The sequence below is a fragment of the Corapipo altera genome, unplaced genomic scaffold (assembly GCF_003945725.1).
Source record: "Corapipo altera isolate COAL_440 unplaced genomic scaffold, ASM394572v1 0, whole genome shotgun sequence".
NCBI lineage: Eukaryota > Metazoa > Chordata > Aves > Passeriformes > Pipridae > Corapipo > Corapipo altera.
The window spans coordinates 69,408,434-69,433,322 of record NW_020884872.1 but is presented as its reverse complement, the minus strand read 5'-3'; the positions used below and the strand labels follow the sequence as shown (position 1 = coordinate 69,433,322).

General features: G+C 36.8%; 1 protein-coding gene across 8 annotated transcripts in view; it reads left to right on the top strand.

The window, feature by feature from the left end:
- FRY (FRY microtubule binding protein) overlaps nt 1-24,889 on the top strand; it is a 234,520-nt gene that overhangs the window by 175,265 nt on the left and 34,366 nt on the right. For all 8 annotated transcript variants that reach the window (XM_027651378.1, XM_027651367.1, XM_027651340.1 and 5 more), the window contains 14 exons: nt 344-512; nt 895-985; nt 3,361-3,443; nt 6,609-6,759; nt 7,316-7,419; nt 10,836-11,021; nt 12,915-13,113; nt 13,730-13,851; nt 14,669-14,856; nt 15,799-15,893; nt 17,555-18,156; nt 19,776-19,873; nt 19,965-20,135; nt 24,618-24,758. In XM_027651378.1, the coding sequence (XP_027507179.1) occupies nt 344-512; nt 895-985; nt 3,361-3,443; nt 6,609-6,759; nt 7,316-7,419; nt 10,836-11,021; nt 12,915-13,113; nt 13,730-13,851; nt 14,669-14,856; nt 15,799-15,893; nt 17,555-18,156; nt 19,776-19,873; nt 19,965-20,135; nt 24,618-24,758 (2,400 nt within the window). The remainder of the gene's footprint in view (nt 1-343; nt 513-894; nt 986-3,360; nt 3,444-6,608; nt 6,760-7,315; nt 7,420-10,835; nt 11,022-12,914; nt 13,114-13,729; nt 13,852-14,668; nt 14,857-15,798; nt 15,894-17,554; nt 18,157-19,775; nt 19,874-19,964; nt 20,136-24,617; nt 24,759-24,889) is intronic.

The following is a 24,889-nucleotide window of genomic DNA, read 5'->3' as shown; positions in this document are numbered from 1 at the left end:
TTGCTTACAGATATAAGTAGCTACTTAGAGCCTGGCTTATTCTTTGTGGCTACAGCTATAGTTTTGTAGATGTGTATGTTATATAGTTATATACCTAAACAGCTCATTGTGAATGGTAAGCAAAAACTTTGAGGTAATTAGATCACAGATTGACTCTGCTGGAAAAATGATGTTGATGTCAAGGTGAAAAGTTTTATTTCTGTGTGAATTGTATGTGGTTTTGATGTCTGTCCGGGAGCAACAGTTGCATTCTGGATCCTTTCAGTACTGCACTGTAACATTTATTGGTTTCTTTGGAAATTCACTTTAGTCAGAGTTTAATAACTGTTGTTTTTTTCTCTAGATAAAAAAGGTTGCTATATATCTGTGTCGCAATAACACTATTCAGACAATGGAAGAGCTTCTTTTTGAGCTGCAGCAAACTGACCCAGTGAACCCAATAGTCCAACACTGCGATAATCCTCCATTTTACCGTTTTGCTGCCAGCAACAAAGCCTCAGCTGCAGCTTCTGGTATGACCTCAATGTGTTTTCTGTTACACTCTGCAGTAGTCAAATATACTTAAGAACCAACCCCATATTTACCCTTGTTAGTGTTTTGCCAAATTCTTGAAAAACAATAGGTTATGTCACTTTGGAATGAGCTTAGTTTAAGGAGTGGAAGAACATTACTATGTTAATCTACTCCTCAAAGCATATAAACTCGACACCATTCAGCCATGCAAGCAGGTCCTAGTTTGTAGAGGTGACAGTGTTCATTCATATGTACAAGTACTTGCAGGATGATCACTTTGACTGTAGCTGCTAAAAAACCCTTTAAGTTATGGTCTTTTATTGCTTTGCAAATAATGTCTGCTGTGTGTAACAGGTGTTCTTACTGACATCTCATACACAGGAACCACCTCTAGCAGTAACACTGTTGTAGCTGGCCAAGATAGTTTTCCTGATGCAGAGGAGAACAGAATGGTGAAAGAGACTGATGAAAGGTTTGTGGTTTGGGTTTGTTTTTTTCTCCAAAATGTATGTGTTTTCCTAGGCTAAGGGTGAGATGTTGGACAAAGGTCTGCACTGTACTGTGAGGAACTCTGATGCTCAACCTGATCCTAAATGGTGTTATCCTAGTATGTATAAGTTTTTTTAAAAAAGCTATTCACAGGATTCTAGTTCCTGACTGTTGTTTAATAATACATTGTAAAGAAACAACTGTTGAACCTACATTGATTGAATCGTGCTAAGTAGATCATGGGTTTTTAGGGATTATCCACAAAGGAAAAAGAAAATCGAAAGTGTGTATCAAATAGTGACTGCTCAAATCTTTATGAAAAATCAGTTTTGATCACACCTTTCGATTTCATGGACAGTGAGTAAAATTTAGTTTGCAGTTTTGTATCCGTGACCACAAGGACACCTCCTTTGTCTGGATAAAATATCTCACAGAGGAAAGCTATGTAAAATACTTTACTTAGAAATCATATATTCAATTTAGACTTTAGCTTCTTGTGATACATACTGAAAAATGACGAATGAATAAATGCAAAGCCTAAGGGTCATCAGATCCTCGAGCACAGACAGATATGTATTGTTTCTCTCACAGGAACCCTCTTAGTTTTGTAAGAGAACTTTGAACAGCTTATAATAGCATTCGTCAGTAAGTGCATTAGTATTACATTAATCTGTTGTTGCTAATAGTCACTAGTATCACTTCAGTGGTCCAACCCATCTTCCGTAGGCTCCGAGCACAGAGACAATTATGTGGGCAAACCTTTCTATACTTCAGAACCTTTTTCATTACTTGCCTTTTATATGTTACAAACATGAATAGCATTTTGTCAGGTTAGTTTTATGTGTCTGCTAATTTAAATGTCAGTAAAAAATAGCACGCAGTACTAAGTAAGGTTTCAAATTGATAGTAAAGCAGATATTACTGTGAATGATGTTTTCAGCATATGCACTAGAAATGTACTCAAAAGGAAAATAAAAACATTTTTCCTCTGAATTATTTTTTTATTATTCTTTAGCTAAATTTTATGGCTATATAGTTTTAAGTTAGATTTTTATTTAGTTGATTTTCAGGCAAGTTGAGCAAACATCTCCTACTGTACTTTCAATCTAACTGTGTTTTCAGGGTTTCTTGTCTTATGTAAGTTTTAAATGTGACTCCAAAAAGGTTCTTAGTATTCAGATCTATCAGAGACCATATGATAAAAATGAAAGGAAAATTACAAAGTTCTGGTATTCTGGTTCCTGCTGAAAGACACCTCAGAAAAAAATGGAAAATAATTTACCTGAATTCATTGCTGGCATTTATGTTACCAAAGAAACTGGAAGCTGTAAGTGCATCTGCATTTCAAAACCAATGTGTCAGTCTTAGAATGTCCATTAATATTGACTTCATGCATCAAGACATATGAAATAATGAAGGTCATAGATAGAATATCATGTATTAAGATGGCTCATGATGCATTTTTGTAACTCGCACAAGGAATTTATTGCATCCTTACAAGACAGACGTGCTTCGGAAACAGTGTAATACATTGATGTATAGTGAAATCCCCTGCACTAAGATGTATGCACATTAGTAAAAAATTGAATTGAATGTTGTCTAGAAAACCTTCAGTTTTGTTTCATTTGATATATGGTTATTTGTAATTAGTTTCCTAGCTTTGCAGAAGTGGTGATATTTTTAGATCATCACTAGTGTGTGAACCCTCAGTATGGTTCCTCTCACTCCACTTCAGGCCTAGTTACCCTGACAGCACAAGGTGGAGGAAGTCAAAGGAGATCATGAATAAAAGTTAGCTGGCAAAAAGTAAAAAGATCTGCGGCAGATTCGAGGACAGCTAAGAGCAGTTTGTTCTGGCTCTCATAGCCCTTAACTTCTCTATTAGGTCTGCCCTGGCAGTTGCTGGATTCTCCTGTGGAAAGGGGATCTGCTGAAGCTTTTCCTGCTTGATACCTGGTGTGGGTTTGGCTTTGGACTATCCAGTCAGTTACTGCTTTAGCAAGTTGGGAGAATTTTACCCATGAACATGATCTGTGACAAAATACTAGCTGTGGATTCAGTTCAGCCTTAGCAGTTTCTTGCTTCAAGAAAACCACGTGTTTGCAGCATAAGAATTTCCCTTTGGTAAATTTTTAAAGCTGTTAGAACTTCTCAGAAACTAGCTGCAAAATCTTTCGTGGAAAGAAACAGGATTGTATTCACATTGCTGTCTACTCTTGTGTAAAAGTGCAGCTGTCAACTCCTGTATAAAAGTGCATACTTAAGGAAATGCTTTTTCTGTTTTTAGAGTAAGCATATAGTCCAGATGTTTGATGTCAGTGTATGTTTATAATGAAGATTTTTTCCTTGTATTTGAAGGTTCAGTAATGTAATCAGAGCACATACCCGACTAGAATCAAGGTACAGTAATAGCTCCGGAGGATCTTACGATGATGACAAAAGTAAGTTTTTTATTCAATTTGATGAAATTTCTGGTGTTTTGATGGGAGAGGAGAACATTCTGATATCTGGCGGAGGCTCTCTGTTTAAATTCTTTACAAATAGAAATGTAATAAATGTAGCTTTACCATACAGGGAGTGTCCTTATTTTACCTTCGTACCTCATTTAATTAATTTACTTTGTTTAATCTGGGCTCATTCAAACCTATTTGAAGGCCAGAGAACTTCACAAAAGGCAGCAGCAGAGAATCCTCTGGATAGTAACACATTGAGCCTTTTGTACATGACAAAGCCAACTAAGAGCATTATAGCAAGTGCTTTTGAATTGTGTCATTTGCCAGTATATCCCTCCAAATCAAGTGCTGTTACATGAGCATGAAAAGAGATTCAGGAACTTCCAAATATGAGATCTTATCTCCTCTTTAGCTTTTATATGCCCTCTGCAACCAGTTTCTGGCTACACTGTGCAAATGTGTATTACCAAACAGATTGAGATAGGGCTCCTGAGCACGCTTGTTGTTCTATATGTATTTCTGCAAAATGGACTATAAATAGACACTTGGTGCTCAGCAGATATTCCAAAGAAAAACAGTGTCAACTATTGAACAACAGTGTAAAATTTATGAGTTGGATTGCTTGGCTTCATTTTTTGATTGAATTGTAAAGAAGACAATTTAGAGATTTCAGTTAGGCCCTAACTGAATGTAAATAAGGCAAGACCTTGTTATTGACTTTCATCTCTGGCTTGTGAAAACCAGGTCAAATAATATATAGGCCATAATAGTTTGGTGCTACAGACACCATTTTGGAACAGTATTTTGACATAAGAAGTAAAGATTTTAAATATGCTTTAATCTAAGTAATTTTTGGCAATACTCTTCTGCAAAATATGTAAACACTGTCAAATATAATACAATAGGATAATTAAATGTATATTAGAAACTATTATTCATAATTATGAAGCACAATATTTACAAAATACTGTGTATGTACAAACTTGAGTATTTAAATACACAAAAAAGTCTGTAACATCTTAAATTCAATAGGTCTTAGTACACTTGTCTTGGGTTTTTTGTGGTTTTCTAGTGCTGCAGCTACTAAAAATTCTTCGCCAGATGTTAACTGGAGCACTGGTGCTAATCTGGTCTGCATTAACAATCTTTCAAAACAATATTTATATTATCAGAACAACCCTCAAAAGTTGGTGGTTTTGACAAGAGCTTAGAGTAATAAAAGGTTAAAAAATACTGAAATTTTCTTTGCTCTTTTGGAATGTCTCCTCAAGCCGGTGCCCAAATGTTTTTTCCTGCATGTACATGCAAGCTTCATAGTACCATGAATATTTATGCAAAGTGTGCTTCGCCTAGGGGTTCCTTTAGCAAATATATGAATACCTAGATGTAAAATAAAATGCATTTTACTTAGCTGCTGACATTTATATAGAATTCTAATAAGAAAGAGCAATTCTTATACCATTTGTCATTCTACAAGATACATAATGCAACTTCCATTAAGCTGCAAAGGAGTTGCTTGTATGGCTTCTCTCTTTTCTCCAGTCTACTTGAACATACATATATTGCTGAGGATATAAACAGGGAACATAACTCTGCAGCACAGAAAACGTTTTGTTCGGATAAAGGTTGCATGTTAAGCTTCAAAGTGCTTCTTTGTTCCTTTTTCAGTCTGTACATAAACCTGTGAAAACATGAGTGAAGATCTAAGTCTCAGTGTGAACTTTATGAAGCACTATGCTGTTAAAGACTTAAATTGGTAGTAATAAGTAGTGCCTGTGAAAAGCATCTGGCAAACATTATCTGGTTAATTCTTAGAAGATGAATATGCAAAAATGCTGTACTTTGCTACATTATTAGGTCAGTTTGTTCTTTATCTGTAACTAAACAATCATCCTCCAGATGAGGATCTAAGTAGAGGTCTAAATCATAAAGGTCTAAAATGTTCCTTGAAAGACCAGCACTGAAGAATGGGAATTATAAAGTTGCATTTTAGAAATAATTGGAGGAGCAGCTACTGCGTTAAAGGTCTCCTGAAGATCTGGGCTGAAGATGTTTTTTCAAAACTAAGAATTGATGTGCATTAGAAATAGCTAGCTCTGATACTTTTGTAGGCATCAAAACAATTTTTTTTCCCGTGGGAAAGCTGACAAGCATCAGATGCATGCTGTTAAAAAAAAAAAGAAAGTGCTGAGAGTTTCAAACCTACCTAAAATACAAAAGTGAAACAAAATAAAACCAAAACAAACAAGCAAACAGAAGCCCACAAAACCCCAAACAAAAACAAACAAAGCAGAGCAAAAACTAACACTAATTAAAAATTCATAAAAGGCAACGTTTGGGTGTATGTCAAGAACAGACCTGGAAAAGCGACTTTCCACAGCAGTGTATTGCAAACTGCTAGACCTCAGAAATAAAAACTGACCAGTGGGAAAATCAAAAGGAGTGAGAGGGAACAAAACACAGAAGAGATTAACAAAACTGTGCAGCTGAGAGAAGACAGAAATTGTTGGACACATCTTACTTGACCCACATCATTGCAGATAAACAGGTGGAAGAAAAAACCCTAATGCTCATTAACAAACAGCAGCTGTCATAGTGAAGCAAAGTTAAATATGAGAAATTCAAGAGATAATTCTTCCCTGTTGAAACAAAATTGCCCTGAAGATGTTTTTTGCATTCCTTATGCCTCCTTGCTAATTCAGGACATTTAACTTTGCCTTTGTAGCATCGCTCAGCAGGGTACTGGTGAGGAGTTGCAAGAATGCGTCACTGGTACTCTGCTCCTTGCAGCAGATGGCTTCTGACAGCAGCTTTGTTGGCTGAACTTTTCTCTCATTTTTGAAGAGAAAGTCCGTTGCTTGGTGCTTTGTGATCTGGATCCAAAGCTACTAAGGGACAGCAGGCATTCAGCTGCCGCTCCTACCATTCAGCGCTGTCTGCTTAGAATCTCTTTAATTTCCATCAGCATGAAAGAGGGATTAAAAATGCATCACTCGTTATTGAACACAGGAATTTGCAAACATCATGGCATCTTATCATATTATTCCAAACAACTGAACTGATACGTTAGCATAAAATCTACTTTAGTATTTCTCAAAAATGGGTGACCAGACTTGGGTTTTATGCACTCTGTTTTAATGATTTTCCATGCAGACGATCCTGTTTCTCCATATACAAGCTGGTTACTGAATATTGTGGAAACCAAACAGCCACATCCCCTGCCTATGCCTTACAATGGAGGATGTTGGGCACCACTTGTGGACTACCTCCCAGAAACCATCACACCCCGGGGCCCCCTTCATAGGTGAGCAGTTTCTCATTCTGACATTTCAGACAGTGTGATGCTTCCTCTTACTAGTTGACCAACACTAATTCAACTGTCCCACCACTCAGAACATCTGAAAATCATACATTCAATTTCTGCTGATTTCCAGTGCAAAAACTAACTTGCAATAAAAGCTCTCAACTCTACCAGATTTCTACCAGAAAGCCTATTTACAATGTAGGACATTGCTGGTAAGAATCAAACTGAAGAAACAACTAAGACAGAAAGGAAAATTTCTCTCTCCAAAGCCTTTGTGCCTGTTATTCATAGGGCTTTGATCTTTTATTCTAACTAGGCTGTGTGTATCCTGAAATTCCTTTTTTACATAATTTGCATTGACAATAATAGGGTTTTTTTCAGTAATGGGTACTTATCTGCTTGATACCATAACTAAGGTGCTTCAGCATTATCATGTTGGGAAGAAATGCAATAAATTTGAAAATTTAGAGATTGTTTATTTCTTCAGAAATAGGCATCATTGTACTGCTTCCCATTTCCAAGACATTTGAAACTGATAATATGATTTAATTTCTAGGTGCAATATTGCTGTCATCTTCATGACTGAGATGGTAGTGGATCACAGTGTGAGAGAAGATTGGGCTCTTCACCTCCCTTTGTTGCTACATGCTCTCTTTTTAGGTAAAACCAACAGAACAAGAAACAAAGTATAAATGTACTCCCATCCTTTTACTTTAGTTTTGCTAAAGCTGTAGAGCTGTGTTTCTTACATGTTTTGATTATGACCTCCCCCTCCACTTAAAAAAAAGCTCAAGGGAATTATGGTATGTGAATTAGTCTCAAAACTTTGAAGCTTTTGAATATTTTGGCCAATTTCACCCAAATTTGAGAGATGTGTAGAAATTCGAAGATGATTGACTTTCTAAAATATCTCTAAAAACATATAGCAGGTGAAACTCAAACCCTTGTACAGTTTGGTTTGTGATAGCAGTCTACACATGCCTTAGGCCTGGACTACACACATTGGTGCTGTCTCTTGCCTTTGCAAAAATACTCTGTAAGAGATCCAGGATTACTGTACTGCAGAGGTAGTGGAGTAGGACTCAGACCACTGGAAAGCAAGTTTTATTAATTGCATTGCTAATGGAATACTTTACCGTCAGTGTCCTCCCTTATGTACCTGAGCATAGAGGCACTGCTTTTTCCCCACTGCTGTGTCTGTTCCTGATTGTAACACAGTTCAACTGGAAGGTGTTAGCTTCCCTGTCCTCCTGTTTAACATTACAAAAAGTGAGTGGTCTAATTTTTTAGCACACAAGAGCATTTAGCATTATAAAGCCATTCCTTAACTTTCGTGGTTGATAAATAATAGTGTTCACAAAAACCCACAGGCAGACAGTTGTGAAATAAATTTATTATAGCTGAGATCGCAGTTCACTTCTCATTCAGACAGCATAGTTACCACTAAGTCTATTCATGGTCAGTCTGCTGTTCAGCAGACAAAAAGAGATTAAACTGGGAGGTTACAGCACAGTGGTAGAAAACAGTGTAAGTTGAAGATAATTCATTCTCCTTTTATGCTACTCTGTCACCAACTGTTCTGTTTGAATTTTTTTATGAAATAGAATTTTTTATATCAGTATATTTATTTCACAAACTTCTGATTAAAGGCAGGACTAATAACCAGGACTGTGTTGGATGGGACTTCCAGAGTCAGTTTCAATAGGATATTTCACATATATTCTTCACTTAAAATTTAAATTTATTTTGTGGCTGCCCATAACAATTTTTCCTTCTTTTTTATATGTCTGTGAACTTTCCAAGTGTGAGAGGGAGCTGAAAGAGAACTGGATCAAGTTTATGGATCAAATCAATAACCATTAACTGATCAAACATCTTTCATGTGATTTGTAACAAGTGTGAGAAAACTGGTGCTTACAGTTAGAAATTCTCACAAGAATACAGGAATAACAAGACAGAAGTGGTATGCAGCAGCATGACCACTTTAGTCAAGGCAGCTTTAAGGAGCCATCAGGGAGCCATGCAAACAAACATATGCAAAAATAGTTAAGACACTAGTAATCCATTATAAAAATGTCTTTAGTTATTTGTTTTTGCAATAAGGTTTCAACATTACATTTTTTTTATAAGAAACAAATAGAAATTTATAAATACCATTTGAAACAATCTCTTCATTAAGAACTCTCAATTCTAAAATGTGAAATTAAAGCTAAATGTAACTGGTAACTAAGTGTAACTGGTTTAGTGGTAACTAGAGTGAGATCGGAGCTTTAAGGCTTTAAAGTAAATTTCTTTAGAGCTGTTATACCTCCTGTGGAAAATTTTTCTATGTTTTGTAGTAGAGTTCTTGTGATGTTTTAAGGATGTTATGCTATATGTTAGCCAAAGGTATGACTGTGATTGAAAAACAAGTATTTCTGTCCTATTGGTATATCAATAGACAGACAGATATATCTGACTAAAAAGGAAACTGGAAACTAGTATGGTGGCTAGCTGGAGAGCCAATATCCTTTCATTTATTGGAATAAGAAAATACTTAAATGAAAGAATTTTGCAATTTATGTGTGTTTAATAGCCTAACAGATGGTTTGTAGTACTGATAGTGAAGTAGAGAGGCATACTGCTGGTGTGAACCTGCCTATGTCAGAAGGGCATGAAAATCACTACTGTTTAAAATCTCTTTTGCAACCAGTGTGAAATCAGTTGAGCAGCTAGACTTTTTCCCCATGGAAATGTTTCCACGTCACAGAAGTTTACCCTCTCAGGAACACTTCCAAAGTAAAGAAGGACCCAGCACTGGACAAGCACAAAGACTGAACTGTCCTTCTCCTTTTATAGTTAGAAGATCTGTGCCAAGACTTTCATACAGCCCTGGGGTTTCATAGGATTTCAGTCACAAGTGTTGCCAATATAGAATTTATCTTCAACTAGAAGAACTTTTTACATCCTTTCTGATGTATTTTAGGGTAGGATGAGTTCATTGTCTCCTGGTACGTGGAAGGAAATGGAGAAAGGAGAATAGGAGCAGAAACCTGAAGAAGCTGAAAAAGAGGGTGGGCAGGATGCCTACATTTTTTTTTTTTAAGAGGCTATGGGCAGATGGGTAAGAGACCAAGGATCACAGGACCTCCAAAGAACTGCCCTTAGGAGCCAAAGGCACGCTGTTCAGACTGTGGCAGTATGAGCAGCTATTTTTGCAGGCCAGACAAGAACCAGCATGACTGGAGTATATTAGAAAACACCTGACTTGAAAAATCTGTTGGCTGCTGCCATTTAGAGTAATGAAGGAGCTGCTTTTTAAAGAGGAATATATCCTGAGAAGAGAGGAGCTGAAGAAGTTAAAAAAAATAACTTTTTCAGCACTTAAACTACTCCTAAACAGAAAAAAGTACTTTTAAATATCTTGGAAGGTACTGAAAGAGAATCAAAAAGAGATTACTACAACAGAATGCAGTTTATTTTACAAACACCATTTTACAAACATACATCTTTCCCTCATATTTGTAATTTGTGAATTATTCAGGCTGGTTTAAAATCTTACAAACAGCAGTAGTGTAAACCAGATCAGTCTTTCAGTGCTAACCTTCGGTTTCAGTTCCGCACCCTCTGCTAGGGGCTAATATCTCATGCTACTCACTGGTAGCTGAAATTCATTTTCGAGTGATTTGTCTGTCAGTTCCTTTCTTAATAAATCAGTATCTACCTCTTACAGTTTGCACTCATTCTAAACCTGATGTCTGTGCAAGAAAGCCACATACTGTGGTACACAATGTAATTACAACCACCATCATGAATTCCTTACCTTTAGAGTTTTGCCAAACCTGTCAAATTAACACTGCACTGAGACAGAATGTATAAAGTTGTATTGCCACACATTGTTTGCACCTCTTGTATGGGACCTCAGTCTGGAAACTGATTATACACAAGTAACAATAGTAACTGTGTCTGGAAATACTACATCTTTTGTTTGTTTGTACTGTTGTCATGGACTTGCCTTGTAATTTTCACTATTTCTGGAATGTGAACTTGTTTATTATTACTTCATATTCAGAGGTTGCTGTAACCTTTTCATTTAGGCCTTGACCATTACCGCCCGGAGGTCTTTGAACACAGTAAAAAGTTACTGCTTCACCTTTTGATTGCATTATCTTGCAATAACAACTATCAAGCCATTGCATCAGTGCTGCTTCAGACCAGAGAGATGAATGAGACCAAGACTCTGACAGTACAACCAGCATACTTACCTGAATATCTTTACACAGGTAACAAAGCAAGAAAAATAAGAGAACATTGCATTATACTGTCAGGTTTTTGAAAGTAGGATTACTTTTCTAAAATACAACAGTTTTGATAAATCGAAGTAGTAAAGTGGAAAATATGAGCAGTAATATTAACTCCATGTGAATGCTATTTATTATTAGATAACTTTTCATGATAGCAGGAAATTTATCTAATGTAAGGCATAATATATAATGTAGTATTTTAAAATTAATAGGCCTAATAACTTCTTGACTCCCCCCTCAGGGAGCCAAGGCTACTTTAAATGAGGGCAATCATTCCTCAACCTTCTAAAGAAATTAGTAAATAATTCCAACACAGAAGGAGACAGGGATATGCAGCTCAGATTTTCCATTGTTAAATTTCACATGATACACACCCTCCTTCGTATCACAGATACACTTCATTTCTGTCCTGAAATCTGTTTCTAGATTAGGAGGCTTACTTCAAACCTCTGCTGAGATCAGTGTTCTGTTAACTTTTACCAATTTACCTGTTTTTAAGGGGTTGGTTGGGAACAGTTTGTAGAAAGCTGCTAGCTAGATTTGCTGTTGTCATAATAATACCAAAAGCAAGTGTACTATTGAAATTTGAAGGATCATAGAGCCAATATAGAGTTATGGATGTAGGATTACTTGCCTGGGAGAGAGTGAGGAACTTCACCATACATTGAAAAATGAAAAGGAACTATTATCAAATAAGTGACATTTCCATGGTTCTTTAGGAATATAATTAATAAGTAATTTGGCTTTATAAAGAATATTATGTGATAACTTTTTTTTTCTGAGACACAACAAAGTTATTTTAAAGTGATGTATAGACAGGATAGGTACTTCAGATTAATGAATGTTTTACCAAAGAGGTTTCATTCTGAATAACGTCTATGCAAAATTATCTCACATAAATTTCCTGTCTCAAGTTAGGTAGATTTCTTTTCCAGTGCATGTCTGTGAATTATTAAATACAGAATAAAATTCTTACATTAAAATTATATTACTGCTTTTATGCCAAAATGAAAAGCTGTTTTCATTCCTGTGCCTGAAAAAACATAATTGGTACCCTGAGTATGGGCCTCTTAAGTCCAAGAAGGTGTCAAAACTTGGTATTTGGACTGTCTTTTGAGCAACTAATATAAAGAGTGAGAGTGTGGGTGAGTAGCTATAGCAAAGAATCCTAATTGAAAATACTTCAGTTCAGGTTTGTCAGGCAAATGTCAGGCAACTAAATTAAGGGTGTCATGATCTGCAGTGGGTTTTGTCCTGCTCTCATTCTTCTCACAAGGCCTTTTTTTCTGTTGTAGATACAGCCTAAGATGACTAGCAGTCTAACCTTAGTTTCTAATTTCAACTCTGAAACTGTATATCAAGGTTTTGATCTAGCAGAACACTTACTCAGATGTTTAATCCTGATGTGGAAAAAATTTAGTATGAGTAGTCCAGTGGTTACAGTTACTAAAGGTGTTGAACAGAAGCCTTAAACATTTTTGTCTTGGTTTCCATTACATTTGTAAAATTAGGGAACATAATTGTCCTAATAATTCCACCTTGCAGTTTTTTAATTCATCAGACTAGTCCAGAAAATTGAGTGAACTTTATATGCACTTTGCCAACTTCTAAATTCACTTTTAAAAAAGTAACACTTCTGAATGTAAAAAACTTAAATACTTTTCATTTTATGTTGAGTTCTACACATTTAAAAACACAGTACCATTTTCACTCCTATCAGCATTTGAAGGTTGTTGTATTCCGCAGGTTTTCCCCATTTCCCAGTAGAATGTTTCTGTTGCTGACTGAAAAGAGTTGCTTGGCAGACACTTTCATCTGTAACACTGACCCAACAGTGCATTCCATCTTTATCTCCTCCGTTTTGGTTGGCAGGTGGCTTTGACTTTCTGCGGGAATACCAGTCATCTCCGGTGCCAGACTCCGGCTTGAGCTCCAGCTCCACCTCTTCCAGTATCAGTCTGGGAGGCAGTAGTGGAAATCTGCCACAGATTACACAAGAAGTTGAGGACATGGACACTGCTGCTGAATCAGATGAGAAAGCAAACAAATTAATTGAGTTCCTGACAACCAGGTAATGGAGATAAGCAGAGGATATGTTTGTACTCAAAATGCATACTTTCATGTAACAACTTAAAAGACTCAAAGGAAAATTACTGAGCTTATATAGTAATTACAGACTCCCATTCCTCTGTTATTGATACTAATTTTAGTAGGTAGGTACTTAAAAACACTTCAGTGTCAGGAAAAGCAGAAAAAAATCTTGTCCGACAGAAATAAAGTCTTTAATTGACTGATATTATTATATTCAGCAATGAACTAATGGAAGAAGACAGTTTTATTATTATAAAAGAAGATAGAAAATGTACAGGGCATAGTGAAAGGCCATAGTGAGACTAGTATTAACTACCAACTACAGCCAGCAGATTCTAGGCACAATGTTAAATTAAAGAACAGGGATTTGTTTATCCTGCTCTCTAAATGGTATAGCTTATATTTAAGAGAGAGATTTTGTAAAATACAGCGTAGGAGTATTTATTTACTTGTATTTAAAATTCTGTTCAGTTGCATGTTTTCCAGGTCATGACCCTGTAATATCTAAGTGCCTTTACAGGTTATATATTTTAACAGATTACATGTATTTCAGATAACTCAAAGAAATCTTGCACTTTGTTATGTATTTCTTTAAGGGCATTTGGTCCACTTTGGTGCCATGAAGATATCACTCCCAAAAATCAGAACACCAAGAGTGCTGAACAGCTCACTAATTTTCTGCGCCATGTTGTATCTGTATTTAAAGATTCCAAGTCAGGTAGTAAATCTTTTTGCTTTCCCTCAGTCACACTTAATATTTATTCTGTGACTTAGTAGATCTGCTTATGCATATGTCTTAACAAGGATGCATAACATATGAAAGAATTGCTTTAAAAAAAGTCATGTTAGATTAAACTGTGGCTAAATGTTAAATTGAGTACTTCTTCAAGGCTGTTGGTAGAAAGCCTTTTGATTAATTCTGGAAGATAAAATCTCCTCTATGTATTTACCTGTTGGTAAATACATCACAGCTACTCAGTAAAGGTACTTCAGTAAAGTTCTTCAGGCAATAAAAGTTTAGTTTTCACTTATTATGTTTTTAGAACTTAGGAAATGCACCGATTGTATTTTGAAAACCAACACAGTTGCTAATTAAATATCTTCAAGGATCAAAGCAGAATGCAGCATCAGTATTTATATTAAAGATCTTATCCAAAGCCTTCTGAAGCTAGTAGAAAGACTCCTAATTTAACTTGGCTTTCGGTTTGGGAGTCTTCAGAAGTTACTCTGTTTCTGCCAGCAAGATTAGTGGTTGGCTTGAAAGTTTGTCCAGGAACTGTAAAAAAAAATAAATCAGATTACTAATTTTAGACTCAGAATTTTGGTTTGCAGTTCATTTTCTTGCATTCTGTGTGAAATAAATGTAAGCAGTGAGAAATTCTCCAAAACACAGACATTTCTGCACCTCCATTTCTCACAGGGTTTGCAGGATATGCTAACATGCATATCCTCCTCACAGAGTAGGTTCAGCTGTTTATGACCCACAAAAAGTCTGTCATAAAAAAAAAAAAATGACATCCTATTCTTTTGCTTAGGTTTTCATTTGGAGCAGCATTTGAGTGAAGTTGCTTTACAAACAGCTCTTTCAAGCTCTTCCAGACATTATGCAGGTCGCTCTTTCCAGATATTCAGGGCCCTAAAGCAGCCCCTTTCTGCACATGCGTTGTCTGACCTCCTGTCAAGATTGGTGGAAGTTATTGGAGAGCATGGAGATGAGATTCAGGTATGCATATGTACATAATGCTTCTTAGTACTGTTGATTCAATGTATACTTAATTTAAAATTAGCATTTTAGCAAGGGTGTTCTGGAGTCAAATGATGAAGAGTATAATGTGGCCTTAGAAAAGGTTACCTCTGAGTTTACTGAATTCACATGTGCATTATCTAAACCTTCGTCAGGCTGTTACAATCTTACATACCTCTAAAGAGAACAGCTAGAAAATATCTAGTATTTGTCACTCAAAATGAAATCTTCATGATGACCATTTTTCCCTTTCAACACTATTAATTTGAGCTTAAGGAATCCATCATCTACCTGCTGATGTAATCTGACGAGATGAAGTAGACACCATCTCATTCCTTAAATGTTAACATCTTTTGAAATAAAGAAATCCACCCCATCTGTAATAATACAAAGCCTACACTGACTTAGTTTGATACAGACCTTTCATGTTTCACTGAACTGTGATGTTCATTCAGTTTAGCTAAACAGACTGAAATTTTACCATCAGAGACTGTTTATTGCAAGATTCAAGACTTAATAAAAAAAAATACTAGCTCTTAGTAAGAAATAGACTGACATCACCTCCATATTTTACTTAGGTAATGAAACTGCCACAAGATGACAGTAATATTCTGTCACAATTGCTTGTGTAGAGTGTAAATCACTAACCTGCAAGTCAGAGGTTTGGTGGGCCATTACCAATACCCTGATGAAATATGTGCCCTTCTTGCATACCTTCGTAGATCATTTAGAGGCAGAAAATAAAACACATTTATAGTGACATTTTAATGTTCAGGGCAGTGGCTTTGATGTGAATGTTGTTCTTTTTCAAGAGAAATTATGGGGTTTCAGTAGGTGCCTATTCCTTTTATGAACTGAAGATTTTTAAATGTTACTTTTTTGAATGTCTTTGTTGTAATGGTTAACCTCATGCATTGATAGGGGTATGTAATGGAGGCACTACTTACTTTGGAAGCTGCAGTGGATAATCTGTCTGACTGTTTGAAGAACAGTGATCTTTTGACGGTGTTATCACGGTAAGAGGCTGTTCTAACTAATTTTTTTTCAATGTCTCATGATATTAAGTGTGCAGTTATGCAGCCTAACAGGAAAAAATAATTTTGATAAGACTGAGCTCATTTGTAACCTACAGAGAGCTAGATATGAGCACATTCAGCCAAATTTTGCCATAGCTGAAATAATGTTGATACAACTAATGGAACTTTACAGTGTATTATAAATTCTGCCTTGCTGCCACTTGGCTATAACCTACTTTAACATCCTTTAAAAATATTGTATTTTTGCACCTTTGCATCATATACCTGAAAACATATGTGGAAAGGAACATGGTTTTCGGAATACTGGTTTCATATAATCTGTCATTCTCAGATGAAATCTTCCCCAAGAAGTAAATGATCATGGTTTCTTCTCCTCAATGAAACTAGGGAGAATTTTTTCCCGTGTATACATGAATTTTGCCGATGTGTAGACCATCTTTCTGAAACCCATGGCCTGAAAGTAGACCTTTGTATATGGAGGAAAATTGCAGGCTCCTGCTGTAATATGGCTGTTGACGGTAGTGAGGGTAATTAATAGTAACAACAAAATAGGTAACTTTTTTTAAAAATGTCCATAAGTTACCATGTTTTACATGCAGCACAAAAATACAAGGGCTGTCTTTTCTGAAGGTGGTAGGCGGGGTGCTGTGTAATGCCAGAACACAAGTAGTGCCTCGTGACAGAGTAAAGAGGGGGAAATATGCTTCTACTTTCTAAACTAAGAGCTATTTATCTTTCTTTAGTGCGCATTTCAGGAAAGAATAAGGTGGAACAGAGAATAGAAAACACTCCAGTAAGCAGTGGGATGCAATATACTTTACCCTGACACTTGATTCCATAATTAGATTCTCTTCAATTGCTAAAGACAGCAGGGGCTCATAGTATATGAAATAGGAATGGGATCAAAGAGTCAGGAATTAGCTGTTCCCAGAGAACAAACTTCCCTTGCATGTATCAACACAGCATGTTCATCTGTACAGATCATTGATAGGTATTGTCTGGATCATCACATGGTAATCCATGAGGAGGCATTAGTCATTGAAATTGAAACACCTACACTTTCTGTGAACCACCTTGAAGAGATCTCAGGATACAGGCAGGAGAGGATGCAATGACAACAAGGTTTCTGAAGGACCTGTACTGGCAGACAGTCACATGACAGGTTTCTTGAGGATAATCTGGTGTATTTGTTAAGATATGTTGTTTTTTCTGTCCACAGTTCTCACATTAACCAGTAAGCAATTGTGCATTTTGCCTGCCAAGACGTGCCAAGTTCAGGGCTTGCTTCACTGATGAGGGCATTTTAAAGACCAAAGTTTTTTTCAGTTCTGCCACTGTCCCATTGTATGGGCATTTCCACAAGTCACTTCACAGCTCTGTATTTCTTATCCCCATGTTGTTCTTGCCTGTCTAAACTGTAGGTTATTCTACTCTGGTTTGGTGCAGTGCCATGGGAACCTTCTTTTCTGTCATATCTGTGGGCACTTCTGAAAAAAAAGGCAGGCTGCAGTAAACAGTGTGGTGTTTTACTTTTCCTGTTTAAATATTTATTTACAGTTTGATAAATACTTAGCTTGCATCCAGTATGAGCAAGCTGTGCATTCAGACATTGTAATGTATGTTATATATCTTGGTTTCAGTTCATCTTCACCAGATTTAACATCAAACACCAAACTGACTGCAAATCGGAAGAGCACAGGACAGCTGAATGTGAATCCTGCAAGTGGCAACACAGCCACTGCTGAACGAAGCAGACACCAGAGGAGCTTCTCTGTACCCAAAAAATTTGGAGATGTGGACAAGTCCTCAGACCCACCACGCAGTGCCACACTAGACAGAATTCAGGCGTGCACACAACAAGGCCTGTCCTCTAAAACAAGAAGTTCATCCTCTCTAAAGGACAGTCTTACTGATCCATCCCATATTAACAATCCAACCAACCTACTGGCCACCATCTTCTGGGTTGCTGTGGCTTTGATGGAGTCGGATTTTGAGTTTGAGTACCTGATGGCATTGCGGTTACTGAATAAACTTCTGGCTCATTTGCCACTAGATAAAGCTGAAAACCGGGAGAAGTTAGAGAAGTTGCAGGGGCAGCTGAAGTGGGCAGACTTCTCAGGACTTCAGCAGCTACTCTTGAAAGGATTCACCTCCCTTACTACCACTGATCTCACGCTACAGCTCTTCAGCTTGCTGACTCCAGTATCTCGAATATCCATGGTGGATTCCTCTCAAGCTATAGGTAAAACCAGCGTGCTTTCCTCTCTTTTTCAGTTTATGTTGCATTGACATTTGGTGACAGATCTCATTTGGCTGTCTGAACAAAACCAAAAATGGCATTTTTCTTTCTCTTTTAATATAGCATAATATACTTTTGCTTTGAGCTGGGTGGGCTTTTTTTTAAATTTCATAACCATAATAACATGTTTCTAAAAAGTGACTGTGTTGCACAATAAGGTTTTGGAGGAGAGCAATCGTATTATTTAACATTTCATTTCTAGGGCTTAGCAGTATATAAAGTTCCTGAGTGCTGACAAAGTAAACACATGTAAGGAGATACTGTCCAATTTTCTATAGCCTATTTTGCTCACTTTTTCTGTTGAATTGTTTTCAGACTGTGTCAATTTACTTGATTTTAAATTAGTGCTTCATGGAATTTTCCCTAGAAATACCAATATCTAAAACTGTTGTACACTGTCTAGATAAACTACAATAGCACAATAGTGAGTGAGGAGAGAGGCATGGGTTATAAAGTTAACATTTTGAAATTCCCAGTTATTTAGCTGAGGTTGTGACCACTTCCTAAATATATGTTTTGAAGAGAGTTTCTGTATTTTTCCAAATTTTTACTCCTGTCTTTCAGTCAGAAACACACATATTAAGACAACTGTCCAGGCTTAACAACTAAGTCATAACAAGCTTAGACACAGAATAAAGGGATGAATGCCATGAACAGCCTGCCCACCTCTAAGCACCTGGGTGGTGCCTGTTCCAGACTTTGTTGGGCAATTCACACATAGGCTGTGACAGTACCATCTGGTGGTATCTTTTCCCTGAGTACAGAGGCAGACTAGGGAAACTGTGGTCCTAGTTTAGGCAACTCGTTTAATTGTGTAGAACAAGAGGGAATGAATAATTAGAAAATTATTTTCATAGATCAGATTCTTTCTTTTCAAAAAATAGATTGTGTCTAGATACAATTACTTGACTTCTGAGCTCCCACCTGAACCAGAGCAGTTTTTGTTACAGCTCACTGTTACAGCTGCTGCCTTAGTTCATCAACTACGTTGTGGTATCAGTGCAGAAGAGCCGAATCCCAGTTCCAGACAGTACTTATGCTATTGACAGCAGCCAGCACTTGGTTGCAGGAGCCATCACCCACCTTCAAAAGCACCCCTTTGAGTAGTCTTAGCTGACCTGTTATATCAGAATTTTGATTCATTATTATTATTACCTTGAACAGTATAAAACAATGGAAGCTGAGCCTGGCAGCCTGACCAAAACAGTTGTTTATTGATCAATACTCACTGAATTTTGTGTTTTAGCAGCAGTAATGAAAATGCCACCAGTTAAGACTGTCAATAAGCCAGTTAAGTGGAAAAGATAAACATGATCTCTAACAGGAATGTGCAGTAGTGTTTGCAGAAATAGTTTCATACTTTACAATAGTATTTTAAATGATGTACTGGATTTTCAAATTAAGGCTCCTTTAAGACAAATGTGGAATGGCCAGTGGTGTGAACAACTTGACAGAGTCTGTGTGAGTTTATAATTAATGTACAAAATTGTGACCAGACTTAAAGATCACTGTGGCTCTTGCTGACCAAAAAACACATTTTGTTCTGTATTTTCCTGTTCTAGGATTTCCACTGAATGTTTTGTGTCTCCTGCCCCATTTAATTCAGCATTTTGATGGCCCAAACCAGTTTTGTAAAGATATAGCTGAAAGGATTGCTCAGGTATCAAAATCATTTACTGTTTTGTACATCCTCAAAACTGTAAATGCAGTTGCCTTGTTCTCAATATGTTTTGACATTTATATTTAATTAGGTTTGTTTGGAGGAGAAGAACCCCAAGCTATCAAATCTTGCACATGTCATGACCCTTTATAAAACACACAGCTATACAAGGGACTGTGCTACCTGGGTAAATGTGGTTTGCCGTTACCTTCATGAGGCATTTGCTGATATTACTTTGAGTATGGTTACATATTTGGCTGAGGTAAGTTTTTGAAAACTTTTTACTGTTTTAACTCTTCTGTTGCCTAACAGCCCAAAGAGATGAAGTCTGCCAGCAGATTTCTGAGGGCTCTCTGCTGCTGTTATTTTATAATTAAAAATAAAAAGCAGAAATTAACAGACATAATTGCTATAAAAAAATCAATATTGAACACTAAAACAAAAGCTGATGCATCTTAAAGCATCTTACTTCATCAGCCAGTTGGATTTTCCACTGTGAAAGCAAGAGGAAACTGGACATTTATTTAGATCCCAGTAAGGATAAGAGAAGGACTAATTCCACAAGGGTTTTAGCAGCATTATATATCTGCTATATAAGGATCTGGTTCTTGATACAAATTTATATTCATTCCTCTAATACTGAATGGTGTCATCTTGCTGCCAAGGTTTTCCTCTGTGTTCATTGCTTACTCCTAACATTTTTCATGTGCGGAGTACAGAGCTGATGCAGTGTTGTTCCTGGGGATCCAAGGCTCAGTTCAGCTTTCAGCATAAGGCTTCTTGATATTCTGCCTCTTGTGTCAGATCAGTATCAGGACAGCATTTTCTTGTAGGGTTCTCGGATTTATCACTTTCCCACAAGTGAGATGCCTTCAGTCTCCCCTCCCATCCAGGGAGAAGACAGTTCTGTATTCATAGAATCACAGAACCATTTAGGATGGAAAAGACCTTTAAGATCATCAAGTCCAACCACAAACCTAACACTACCAAGTCCACCACTAAACCATGTCTCCAAGTGCTACATCCACACATTTTTTTGAACACTTCCAGGGATGTTGATGGAACTTCCCTGGTCAGCCAGTTCTGGTGGTTGGCAATCCTTTTTGTGAAGGAATTTTTCCTAATATCCTATCTAAACCTCCCCTGGTGCAACTTGAGGTCATTTCCTCTCATACTGTCACTTGTTATTCTGGAAAATAGTCTGACACCCACCTCTCTACATAAATTAACTAGCTTATTTAGAGCAGCTTTATTTTTTGGAGCAGATTTTTTCCCCCCTCTGCCAAAGGATCTACAAAAACTCCTCAGGTGTCTCTAATACTGGCTATTGACAGATTTTTCAAGAACCTGAAAGGCCAGGTTGTGCTCCCACAATCACAAAAACTAGGCTCTGCTACCTCAACCTGCATTTCCATACCTGGTTTGCACATGCAGGCTCTAAGTTAACAATCATATATGATAGTTATGATAATCATAACTAATAATGAAAGCCATGACTCTCCTGAAGGAGACTAAAACAGGACCTTGAGGTTTTTCAATTTGTTTTCAAGTTCAAAGACTGAAGAACTATTAGCTCTTTCCATCCTCTAGAGCCAAGTCTCTCCTTCACAGCAGAAGCTTGTATTCCTAATAAAGAATTGCTGTAAAAATTAAAGTGTTTAAATTCTTTCTCCTTTGCTTTCCCAGCCTTAGGAAAGTGTTTGCCTCTCTATTTTCCTTCCATGCTCTACATACAGTTGCTACTGCTGCAATATCTCCACAAAGGCCAACGGGTTTAGGCTTGCATGTGGAGACTCTTTCTGTGCAGTTCCCCCTTGCTGTAGATTGGCACCACACTACTGTATTAACAACAAGTCAGGCAGGTTTTTGACCATAATTAAGACATTCCTCACATAGCACCATCAGCAGCAGGATGACAGAGTAGTAAGCATGACTTTTTCTGTATTTACATTGACTGCATCGCTGTTGAGTCATGTCTGAAGAACATTCATATGGGCGTAGAATAGCTGCCAATCTGGTGAAGTAGCAAGAGACAAGAAACCATCTTGTTCAGCCTGTTATGGTTTTTTTTCCAGCATTCAGAATGTTTCATCTTTTCATCTTAGTTAACCCCCAAACCAGGATAAACAAGGTGTCCCTGTCTTCTCTAAACCAGCCATGGGATATAGTGTCAATAGGTAAAGCCAAATAGGTTAACAGCCCCTCTGGGAAATCTGCAGTTGAATGTTATAGCCATTGGTTACACAAACTCGGGCTTTAACAATCCTGGTTCAGTCCCCAATGCTTGGGCAGGAGGGAAATTGCAAGACATGCAGTGATTAAGAATAACAAAGGAAATCTGTATTGCAACAGCGCCTCCTAAAACAGACAGGTGTACCTTCAGAAGAAAACATGGTACCACATGTTAAGGTTATGAAAACAAATGCTCTTGGCAGAAGTTAGAAGTTTCAATTATTGCCATTCAGATAAAAGTTTGCATTTAACCTATTTGAGGGCAGGTAATTGCTTGTAATCAAGGAGTATGATTCAAGCATAAAATAAGACATTTCAACTGTGTTATTATCCAAACCTTGCAGTGACAAGCAGTGCTCTTTACTCAGTTTTACATATGATCCATTCATGAAAAATGATAATTTATTCTAGAAAAATATGAGAGTGATCTCAGTCTACAGATGACGAAAAATCACTATTTAATGGTGCAGTAGAACTTTGAACCTCCACTACCAAAATCAGCATACAAATATATTACTGAAAGCTTACTTTTTTATGTTAGATTTTTGTATATTAATTTTTAAAATGCAACCTTTTATCATGAAAGCACACTCATTCTAGGAGCATGTCTGAATTGGCATAGGTCACTTTTTAAACTAGTGACTCATTAAGTCCAGGGCCATGCTTAGACTTAAATACCTAATGCTATTAATATAGAACAAGGGACAAGAAACCACAGTGCATAGTAATATGCTCATGGTAGATTTTTCCATCTCCTCCTTGTTAGATATAAGATAGTTTGTGATAGAAACATGAGCATTCATAACCTGTTCAAAACCAAGGAATCACTAGAGACTAAAACATTGCAAGGGGAAGCATTCCTTAGATCAGGCACTATCCCACTGGTGACTTGAATATCAGACAAATTCCTTCTTTATTTCCTCAAAATGTTTGTTTGACTAACATAATTAGAAACTTTCAGAGATCAAGTTCCTACAACAGCTTTCTAACCAGCAAGAGGCACAAAACCTCCATTATTTCCCAAGAATTCCTTTTCCTATCCCAAAAGAGATTGTCTGATGCAGTAGCCTCTGTCAGAGAACAAAAATATTTCTTTCTGTCTGATCCTAATAGAAGGCAAGAAAAAGTCCATAACCCTGTTTTGAAAAAGATTTGCTACACACATTTTCTCTCTCAATAAAGGTACTGAAAGGCTGAAGGTGTTTAAGGGCTGAAGCATGTTGCCATGTAGTATCTTTAATTTAAAAATTCATGCTGTCATTTTGTAGAGGAATAGATAAAGCATAGTGAGTTCCATTTATTGTGCTGCTAATGGAACTTGCCCACTTTGTTTTATGAATCACTCGCTTTACTGATGAAAGAAGTCAGAAAATATACAGTGGGATAAGATAGGCATGTCCTACCTGATCATTCCATTTCGACTGGCATGAAGCGTTCTCATTCAATAACAGGAGGAGCCTTGTCATTCAGACCAGCAAGGATATCTCAAACACTGTTAAAGTCCGCTTGGATAACAGTTGAAATTTTTCTCTGATGGAAGACATAATGCAACATAGAGTTTTTATAAGTAATTGTTTTCTTGATCCTAATTATTTTAGTAGCCAATGTTAGAAGAACTTTTTTTGTTGGCCTGAATGAAGGATGGTATCTAGTACTGAGTTTCTGGTAACCTCCAGCAATAACATTTGATTGCCCCTGAAATTTGAGGGGGTGGGACAGTGCCTGTCACCAGTGAAAGAACATGCTGCCTTCCAGGAAATTTTCAAATGAGACATTTCACACATATACGGATGTCCGTACATGTCCGAAATTACTGACATGTATATGTATATATGTATATATGTGTATATATGTCATATATATGTCATGTATATGTCATATTTATATATATGAGCACAGTTGCACTTCCAAGGTTCATTGTAGTATTACAGGATCTGCACCTAGGTGTCTCAAAATTCTGGGATTTAGATGAAGCCCCTCTTTGTATTAGTCTCTACAATAAGAGAGCCCAGAAACTCCATCTCCTCCTTAAAAGAAGATGTTTCTTTGGCAGTTACAGCCAGTGAGCACTGGCAGTGAAGTATATTTGGATAAATATTTATTGATGTATGAATAGTAGTAGTTTTGTTTCTTCAGAATGTTTTCTTTTTTCTCACTGACTTTCAGCAAATGTAGACATAAAAAGACACTCTCCTGTTTTTATTGGATGTCCTTCCCAAATTACAGTGTAAATTTTGCCTACCAGTTTACTTAACTACTGAATATGTTTTCTGGATAAGTTAGGGCAGGCATATATAAAATGTAACAGGCTAGCATTTTTTCCAACTTAAGCTCTTTTTTACTTCACACCTGTATCATTATGAGTTGTGAAATGATTGCAAAATGGCATTGCAAAATCAGTGAGTGAAGAGAGATTAACAGTACAAATGGTATTCATGAAATTAGTAGCTTTTTCCATAAGAAGAAATGTCTCAAAATTTAGTTACAGTCACTTTTCTTTTTTTTGTAACAGCTACTAGAAAAGGGCCTTCCTAGTATGCAACAGTCCCTCTTACAGATGATCTACAGTCTTCTTAGTTATATGGACATGTCAGCTATTCCTGTGAAACAGTTTAATGTGGAAGTGCTAAAAACCATTGAAAAATATGTACAGGTAAATACAGTATTTTTTATTATTTTAATATAGGAACTTAGCCATATTTACTATCATAAGTTGATTTTCTTTATAAGAATTTAGATTAGCAGGGAGGGCTGCAACTGTCTAGTGTGGGACCTAGTTTACAG